We start from the raw sequence: 10,032 nt of genomic DNA, 5'->3' as shown, positions 1-10,032 counted from the left end.
GTGAGTAGTTCTATCACAAAGATGGTTTTGAAATGGTGAGGAGAAATTAGAAATCTTTTTTTGGGAGGAAATTAATTATAAATGGCTGTAAGCAGGATGGACTGTCATCATGCAGTCTCTTTCTGTCAGATCAGTGCCCTAGTCAGTCTCTAGTTCTGGGGAACACCAAATTATAAATGAAATATGTCTGAAAAATGCATCTTCTCACAGATGTTATAAATTATTACATCAGGCTCGTGTCTGGTAGTGCCAGAGGCAATGCTTTTGGCTGCACAGTTAACAGCTTGTGTCTTTGGTGGAAAAATGGTAAAGTTCACTTATTTTTGTAATCACTATTTCACATTTTTCTGACGGCGTGCTGGAGTCAACCTAATGCAGCTTTCTGTACAACTTCACCTGGAAAATATGTTGCACATCCACATCCTCTTCCATACTCATGCTGGTATTTTTAATGCACAGCTAAAGATCAGGTATTTCCAGATGAGTTCCCAGCAGAGGCCAGGTCCTGGAAAAAATCTGTGGCAGCTCCTGTGGTGTGGACACTCACCAAGAGGACACTCCCTGGCTGCTCATATTAAACGTAGACGGTGTCTGTAATGGAAGAGCCAGAAATGTGGCAACCTTTCACCAGAGCTGTGTGACTATGGGCAGCGTGGCAGGCAGGGAATAAGTCATCCTCTAATGGGGAGCTGTGAAGTCTGGGTTGACAGACCATGCCCACACCATAAGCTTTTTTCCTTGTGTCCTGAATTCTTTCCACTTCAGTCCTGAGTCACCTTCCCTAGGCTGGGCTCCTGTGCTCCTGTGCCATCCACCTCAGGCTGGGCCGTGGTTCAGCAGGGGCTCTCCAAAGCCAGGGCTGTCTATGAGGTAAGTTCAGTGACTTTGGTGACAACTCCATTGGCTTTATTATCTACCAGAGCCCTAAATCCTTTCAGGAGTCTCTGTCTTGGCACTCTTATTTGGTGAGAGGGAGGTGAGCAAATGCTGTGTGTGGGATGTGCTTGAGGTCAGGTGTGTACAGCTGTGTCTGATTTCTAGCTGCTGACAGTGCCAGGGCTTTTCTCTGCACATCTGATAACAAAATGGTTCTATCACCTGGACAATACTGAAGCTGCTCACAAATACACTTTCAGGCTCTGGAGAACAAAGTTCATGTTCTTTGCTATCAGAGATTCACCTTTTTTCAGTATCATACACCCTCTTTTACTTGCCACTAAATGCTTCCCAAAAACTCCTAATTCTCTGAGATCCATATGTAACCACATGCTACTTGTTTATTTTGTTGTTTGGTTTTGTTTTTTTTTTAAAGTATAGAACATAGTTTTAAATCAATAAAATAAATACTACAATACAAAAAGTCTCCACAGCAGTTCCTGGAATACAAAGAAATTAAATATGCTTCTTTAAAATAGCTCCTTCTCTTGTAGATCCAAATTTTAAATAAATAAATAAGAAAAGCATAAATACACATGCCAAAATACAGCAATTATTAAGAAGAAATATTAATATTCTCCACCCCCATCCTCACACTGCTCAAAGCTATTAATTAATAAATTAAATACTATTTCTACAATGCAACTTCCTCAACAAGCAAAACTATTGCTGCCCTGGACTGTGTTTGATTACTTTTTGGGCCATGTTAACTACAAGAGCAGGTACCACAAATGTTCACTCCCTTAATTACACCTAATTCAGTAACTTTTCCCAGGGTCTGTCCATCATCCTTATTTTTCCTTTGCTTAGGAAATGAGACAAAAAAGGGGAAGCAGTGATTGGTTTTCTCCCAGCTCTTTGAATGTGTGTACTGCTGTGCAGGGGAGCAGTGCCACTGAATTTACTAGGTTTACCTATATGTGCAAAAATACAATATGGGTTTCTGGCAGAGTTCTATGGGCTGAGGAGCGGGCTGAAGTGTGGTTAGCGATGGTTGTAAAAAATGTTTCAGGAAACTCTTGACCATGGCTCCAGCTTGGCTCAGTCACAGGACCTGATGTTGGCAGGGTCAGGGTGCTCAGACTATTGCACAGGATCAGTGTGCCACGCTCTAGTTTGAAGGTGAGAAACCTCTCACAGGGAACTGTTCAGGTGAGCAGCCTTCAGTGGGTGTCAGCATTGCTCTCTCATGCAGAGAACACATGGGCAACACGGGGTCTCCACTGCCAGCAGGGGGTTCACAAGGAACTATGTTCTACTTTTTTCCCAGGAGCAAGAAAAGAAAACTGGCGAGCAGATCATCCCTGTCGTGGGCTGCTGGGCCAGAGAAGGACTTTCACTTTGGTAATGAGGAGGAAAAGTCCGTGTGGTTTCCAGGTGCAAAGTTTTCCTCTGGCCAGTAGAGCACCCCTGACAGAGGAGCCTGTGACTGGGGCAGTGATGGAGAGCTGAACAGGAGGCTAGCAGAGGTATTGCGTGAAGGTGTAGTGCCTCTCTCTCCTTGGCACACTGGACTGACTTGGCTCTAGCAGTAAGAAAAGCCACAGTACCTTTTTAAGTAAGAACTTTCATCCCCATCCTACTACCATTTCCAACATGTCCAGCCCCAAATAGGTTTTTGCTGTTGCCCTCCTTGCAGCCATCAGGACCTGTATGCTCTGTAAAGCTACTGGCCTGTTCCATTTGTTTTCCCATTCCATGAACTTTGGTTGTTCAGGCTGTCAAGCTGCAAACCTCTCCTGTGTGCTGCTCAACCCAAAGCCAGAAGTCCTGGCTGTCTTTCCCTCCCATCCAGGTGGTCCCTTGGTACTCCTGAGGGGTGACCCCTGAGCAGGGGTCCCTCACCCCATGCCCCTCACCACCATGGCATGGGTGTGATGGCACCTCAGTGATTTCACTGCACGGGCTGCAGGCAAGCAAGCTGCAGAGGGGAGCTCCTTCCCTCTGCTGCTGTCCCAGAGTCAGAGCTTTATTTTTAATTTACGCCTTGGTGCATTGGAGGTTAGATTAGAGGTCATCATTACTACAAACAACAGGAGATACGCCTCCTCTGACTTTAAATATAAAGTTCTGTATTTAGGGAAACCAGTGGTTTTTTATAATAAATAGGAGAGCACTCACAGAAGGCAAGTACTGCTCATGGCTAATGTAATATTGTCCATAACAGAGGTGAAAACTTTTTTGTAAAACTATTTTTTGTTCTTTTTTGAGAGAAAAAACTGAAGAGGACCTGACCAGCAATTTCCAAATTGAAAAAAAAAAAAAAAAAAAAGAGAAAATTTTTTAAAGCAAATCCCATTGAATCCATCTATTCATAAGCACGGGTCTCTTACATGCAAATATCTTATACTTAGTCACCTAGTTGCACCATTTACATTTTTTCCTTCCTCCTAGTATTTTGTGCACTTAATGTAATATCCTCTACCACATGGGTAGAGGGTAAATTGCTGACTACCATTTCACTCATAAGCAGGTTCTACAGCAGAAAGTATCCCTTGAGGGTATCCTGTTGCTCATAGTTTGATCTGGCAAGACAACTCAAAACACAAGTCATTTGTCACATAGCAAAATTTGGTACATATGTTTGCAAACTTGCTCAGTTCTGGTCCATTGTTTTAGAATTTCTGCATCTTTTACTCCTGCCTTGAAACATCAAAACTGAAGGAAAAGATGTTTTTTAGCATGTGTCGTTCAGCCAAGCATATCACAAGATGAGTTTTTTATCTCATGATATGAGAGGGGAAAGATGACAGGCAGTGGTGCACAGGCAGATCCCTGGGATTTAATGGCACTCTGTAATCAGTCTGTTGCCTTGCAGGAATACACAAACTCTCCATAGGCTTCTCTTGTTGCAAGTCCAAGCTCATTCAGACAGGACACAGGAAATGTTGAATGGGTCAGCAGTAGTCTCAGCATTGAGTCAAGAGGTAAATCTAGTGGGTTAGTCAGGATTTTAGTGTAATGCAACAAGGAAAGGCCATTGAGTTGCATCATATTCACCATTTTTACCTTTGTTAGCCTTTCTCCCGCTGTTCTGAGGCAATGGCATCAAGTAGCAAAAAGGATATAATTTTTCTGGATGAGCTGTGCTGTGTCCGTTCCCTCATGGATCCTTAAGCACCTTGTCCTGCTAAAGGGCCCTCTGCCTTTCCAAGGGATGCTGAGCCTTATCAGTCTGCCTCAAAGGCACTGTTTGTTGCCCCCAGGTACTCTGACTTCTTCTTGTGCTTCATCCACATCTTCCTCAGGAGGCTGGGTGTCCCACACAGGTTGCCTCCTGTCAGTGGTAGGGAAGCTTCTGCTCCCGGTGGCAGGGCCAGGTCATACTCTGTTGTCTTCCTCCAGCGCTGCCTGTGGCTGACAAATAAAACACCAGCTGTGTGCAGAGTGCTTCTCTCTGGCCCTTCTTCCCTGCTTATGGCAACTAGCCACTCAGAACCAAGAGCTGCCTGGCTGAAAAGGTGTTTCCATGCTTGGCTGAAATGTGTGCCCACGCCTGGCCCACCCCTGGGATCAGCAAGTCTGGAATGAGCAGGGGCTCTGTGGGTCAGGGGGATGGGATGCTGCAGCTGCCACCACTCAGCTTGGTGCCCTTGCTCCCTCACTGTCAGAGGGGACACTGACACAAGGGGATGAGCTGCAAGTGGGACCGCTCTAAGTGCATCCTTTCTAGCAGTTGCCACCCAACAAGGAGCAGGGGGATTGCCCAAGGAGAGAGCTGGGCCCTTCCTCCAAAGCCCCAAGGGACCACATGGCAGTGATGAGCTCCACTGGCTGAGGGGAACTTACATCTCTGTGTATGGAGTGCGAGGACACTGTGACAATGGTGGCATCTCAAATCCCACCCAGACCCATGTCTGGGTTAACTGCCTGGTGATGAGTGCATTTGTACTATGGTCAAGCTGTTCCTTAATTACACTTTAAGATATAATTTTTTCTTCAATGAATTACATTTTCTAATCACATTTTAGGGCAAATATTACAGACTTCTTAGGGGGAAAATACTTTTATTTTGAATCACAATGATTTTTTTTCTAGTGATAAAGTAGAGCTGTAATGGGCACAGCGATAGCTGTATAAATGGCCATGGCTGATATCAAAATCAGCATAACCTTTAGAATCTCTCCCTACCTTTGGGAAGCAAGAGGCAAGTCTGGAGGGCGGGAAGGGACTTACTCTTCCATAGAAGTGCGGTCGCGTGTGGGCGAGCCCGTGACAGCCACAGCTTTCACCGTGATGTGGGCAACTGGAGATGGCGGGATCTGTGGGATGATAAAGCACATCATCAGGAAATGCCACTGATGAGTGGGGACACCGGGTCATCTGAGGAAAGAGGCTGTTTTAAGAAAACCAATAAATGCTGTAAATCTCTTAACAAGAGAAAGCAGGTTAAGGATTTGACGGCCCAACTCTCACCCACACAGTTACCAGCTGCTCATGTGAATATTCTCACTGAGCTCAGCACAGGACTGAGTGAGCCAGATTTACACCTCCCATCAAAGAAGGGACACTTGCAGAACGTTGTATTCCCTAGTTTTTGTGTTTATCTTCCTGAGGCAGTGAGGTTGTGTGCAGAGTGAGCAGCTTGCCTCTTGCTGCTCCCACCTCTACAGCTGCCTGGGAAGCAGATGTCTCAGCCATCACAGCTCCTTCAGCACTCAGAGATGTTTCCCTGCTTTGTTGTGTGCTGCTCTGTGGTGTGGGGGCACCCTGGTTATGCTCCAGTTCTGCCACAGCCCCACAAGTGCCTAATCATCCACTTCCTCCTTGTCTTATTTGATCATAAATTGCCCACCAGAACTGAGTCACGTTTTCCCACAAACAGGTCTCTGAGAACAGCATATCCTCCAAGATGGTAAGTTTAAGTGTGAGTTGCTCAGAAATAGAAAAAAAAAAAGTCAAAAATTGTGAGGTGATCTCATTATTTCAGGCAACAAGCACACTTATTGATTTTACTGGCAATCCTGAAAAAAAAAAGTTCATATTATTGTCACTACCATAACTGGTCTTAAGCTTTCTAGGGCTATTTCTCCTAGGATTAACCTGAGACTGGGTACATTTAGGTGTGTTTTTCAAGTATCCTAAGGCTTAGAGATGTTTGAAATCACTTTTGCAAGCATCCTTTGAAATGTAACTGTGTTAATTATTGGTAGGTCCAATTAAATTCATTACACTGAATAACATTAGTTTTAACCATCCTTAAGTATTGTACTGTCATTTTTCTTAAGGGTAGCCCAGATATCAGCTAGCAAGCATGCTTCAGCCATCCAAAAGGGCCTCTGAAACCATAGTTTCAACAGCATGATCTGGTGTTGGCCAGAAACTATTCAAAATAATATTTATTCTTTGAAAAAGTCAGTTTTTATTAAATGTAGAGACTATGAAAATTAGGGGGGCACTGTAAAACAAAGAAGGGAGGCAGAACATTTTAGTAAAGGTGAATAATTTTTAACAAAAATATTTTTTCTGTCTATTAGAGAACACATTTTGGGGGTTTGTATGATAATTTTCCCATCAACTCTTTATTTATACTTCTGACTTTGGAGATTATTGTGTCAGCTTGGCATTCTGGAGAAAACAAATTATTTGATGCTTGTTCCACTTGAGAATATTTTTTTCCCAATTTGTGAAAGGCCCTGAGAGACAAGAGGTTAATTTCTGCCAGCTGTTGCAGGTGGCTGAGCATCCAGAGCAGGAGCCTGCCTGTTTCCACCCCACCACTCTTCCTGGTCCCTGAGGGGCAGTTCTCTGTCTCTGCTCCCAGCTAAGGGATCCTCTGGCATAAATCATGTTTCAAGCTTTAACAAGGGCTGTGAAATCTGCAGGTGCTGCAACAGGCTGATGTGGTGTTACTGTGGGACACGCTGATGGATACAGGTTTTAAGATGCATTGGTAGCTGGTCTTGCTCTATTTGCTTACCAAAGATTTTCCATCCAACAGGTGATTATAGGACTTGGATGACTCCTGTTCAGTAATTCCCACTGTAAATCATAAGAAACATGATATTAGCTGCAATTATCCCATTGGCACAGCTTGTATAAAAAACCTCCTTCCATGCAGTAAAACCCAGATATGGACAGAGCCCAGATACAGGTTACAGTCCCACCAGATTTGATTATAGCCGAAAGAGCAGAGTGATCATCTACTGTGGTGTCAAAATAAGTGATTGTGGAGCTGCTTAAGTCATTCTGGAAAGCCTCTGATCTTGCTCCTGGACTTTTCAAATGAGATGACAAGCTGGCCTTAGCAGACCAAGCTAAGTGGGAGCCCTTTCCCCCTCTGTAAGCACTCGTGTATCTCTACAAGCAAAGAGCCCAAATGCTGCTCCTCAGCCCCCGCTGCAGGTTTCTCCTGCCTAGGAAATCATTCTCTCTTTCTGTATTGCTCTGGGGAGTTATTTTAACCTGGGCAGAGATGTGTGCTATGTCTACCCCATCACAGGGAGGGATTTCCACCTTTCTGCCTGTGGCTGAGTGACATCTCTCTCTGCTGTCCTCAGCTCTGAAGGTTACCCTTCAGTTTCAAGTAATTGCTCATCCAATACCTTATCCATAGATAAATGCTCACTGACATTCCTGCCCACTGTGCCAAGGAAATATATGAGTGAGGGATGCCAGATTTTTTCATGAGGCCAAATCCTCCTATTTGGCAGTGGGAATGTGGACCTCTCTACTGCTTTGACCAATGGAATATAAATAACGACAGCAAATTTGGAAATAGCCAGGGTGCTGCTTCTAGCACTGTCTCCAGCATGACTTAGCAACTGGAACCGTCTCCTCCTTCTGGGGGCAATATTTGCCTGTGATAAATATCCTAACCAGCTTCCTTCTTCCTGCTCCACCCCCCTGCAGTAATTCCATTAGGTACCTTACTGTATCCCTCACGTCAAAGCTAATGCAATTAGCTCCTCTCATCGCGCATATCAGGTACTAACAGTACTCAGCAAGTGGATCATCAGTGCTTCAGCTGATGCCCAGATTTTTTCTTTTTGTTTGGTTTTGCTTTTCTTACTTTGTCTGATTCTTCCCTTCAGCCTGTCCCTCTTATTAGCTACAGTAAATGTTCTTGCAAACTTTTAGCAAAACATCTAAGCAAAAGAAAGTCCTCATGGCTTCAAGGTTTGTAGTTGCTCCCCTCAGGACAGTGATGGCTGGATGCAGTGTGAATTCCACTTCCAGAATGCTGGAATGGACTGTCCTTCTCCTTTGCTGTTTGTGCAGGATTTCTGATGGTAGCAATAAACATGCTAATGGCCTCATCTATGTTCTTCTGTTTGTTTGTCTGTTTTTGGTTCTAATTTAAGCTTACTTTCTAAGTTCTGTCAACTCATTTCCCTTTCTCCCTCTATGGGACCTGTTTCCCCCTTTTCTGCTCTCATTTTAGATTCCTACAGCTTTTCTCTTGTTTGCACCTATTTGTCATCCTTTACCTCTCATGTCCCCGAAGAGCAGAGACCAGCAGTCCCTCCTTTCTGCCTCTCTGCCATCCTTTACCCTGCAGCCAGTCCCAGCCACTCCTTCTCCTGTCCCTGCTCCAGTCCTGAAGCTCCTGTTCTTTTTTCAGCCACATCTTGGCTCTGGTCCTGAGATCTTTTTGAGATCTTTTCCTATGGTCCCAGGGGCTCAGTTTCTTCCTTTCCAGTTTCCCAGGCCCCACTCTTGTCTGGCTGGTTTCTTAATGGGATGGCGTATGTGCAGTGTGGTTGCAGACCAATGATGTGAGGAACATGCACCTTCGTGGACCTGCTTTAGAGATTTAGCACCTTTTAACATCCAAATGTCCAATTTATCTTGGAAAAACATGCCATGTGGGATTTCTTTAAAGAAATACTACCTGACTGCATCTGGGTGATTTTTCAAAGGAGAGCAAAAGATGTGTTTTTGATTAAAAGGCCATCCCATGTGAAACTGCACAGCCCTGCTCCAGCTTCAGTTTTCCAAACATAACACACCAGTGTTGGAGGAGCTGAATGGCCGCTCTGTTTATGTTTACTCATCTCCTTGGTTTTGTATTGGCAAGCTCTATTTTTCCTTCATGGTTTCTAACAAATATGCTGAACAAGCTTTGGTTGCCAAAAAATCAGGTCTGTGGCTGACATCCAGAATCTGAAAATCCATCCCTGATGATTATATTCTAGCTGATTCTAAGCAACTGAACAGGGATCTTATATAATAGAATGACTCAGGCAAACACAGCAATTTACAATTTGTCATCTCTAAAATATTGCCAGGTGTTGGAACCCAGGACTCCCCTCTGGGTGCCCTGGATGGCTCGAGCCCTGGCAGGGGCTTGAAGAACCTGGCAGGGGGCTGGGGAGTCCTGGCAGGAAGCCAAAGACACTTGGGATTTCGGTCTTAACCCATGGAGCAAATTACCAACCTTGTATGAAGAATCACAAGTCACAGAAGTAGAGTAATAATGAATGAATCACCAAGTGAAAAATGGAGTTTTGGGGATTTTATTATAGGGGGTCTAGGAGGCAAGATGGAGGGACCTGAGTGTTGTCCTATTCTTCTTCCTTCTTCTTCCTAACCTCCATCTTCTTGGTGATGGTGGCACATTTAGATTGGTCTAGAGTAGAGGCAGACTGTCTAACATAAGCGATTGGAAAATAATGATAAATAAAGTACACATAACATGTAGTATAAAATGTAGACACCAGCCCAGGGGCGGGCACTGTGCCTTGGACAGACCTGCTAGACAGAACTCTGCTGGTCTGAGAAAAAATATTTTAGATAAAAGACAATAAACAACCTTGTGAACCAGAGCTGGAGAATTCCTACTCTTTCTTAGACCATTGGGCTAGGAAAAAGGGACTCTCGGGGTCATCCCAACAGCAAGAAACTTCAGTCAGGGAGTGCTTATGACTCTGAATAAATCGAGTTTATGACTCTGAATAAATTGAGCAACGCCACGGTCATTAGCTCATTAATCCCACTGGATATTTTAAGCAGGGAATTATCCTCCAGGTAGACAATAAAGAGCCCGCTTCTCTGCATAACCGGCAGCTGTTCGGGAGCCGGGGGGGGAGCGAAGGGCCGCGTTCGCGGACTCACCGTGCCGGGCCGCGCCGCTGGCGGGGCCTGCTCCGCGCT

The 10,032-nt window shown here is 44.6% G+C and overlaps 1 protein-coding gene across 1 annotated transcript in view; it reads right to left on the bottom strand.

The window, feature by feature from the left end:
- Window positions 1-3,711: 3,711 nt before the first annotated feature.
- Window positions 3,712-10,032, bottom strand: part of VXN (vexin) — a 15,218-nt gene continuing 8,897 nt past the window's right edge. Inside the window, exons 3-6 of the mRNA XM_041412997.1 lie at window positions 9,994-10,030; window positions 6,857-6,918; window positions 5,113-5,198; window positions 3,712-4,293 (exon numbers count right to left, since the gene is read on the bottom strand). Of these exons, the coding sequence (XP_041268931.1) occupies window positions 4,107-4,293; window positions 5,113-5,198; window positions 6,857-6,918; window positions 9,994-10,030 (372 nt within the window). The 3' untranslated portion in view covers window positions 3,712-4,106. The remainder of the gene's footprint in view (window positions 4,294-5,112; window positions 5,199-6,856; window positions 6,919-9,993; window positions 10,031-10,032) is intronic.

The sequence above is a fragment of the Onychostruthus taczanowskii genome, unplaced genomic scaffold (genome assembly GCF_017590055.1).
Source record: "Onychostruthus taczanowskii isolate IOZ18803 unplaced genomic scaffold, ASM1759005v1 scaffold4, whole genome shotgun sequence".
Taxonomy (NCBI): Eukaryota; Metazoa; Chordata; class Aves; order Passeriformes; family Passeridae; genus Onychostruthus; species Onychostruthus taczanowskii.
Note: the sequence above shows the minus strand (reverse complement) of the source record. Positions and strands in the feature narration are given on the sequence as shown.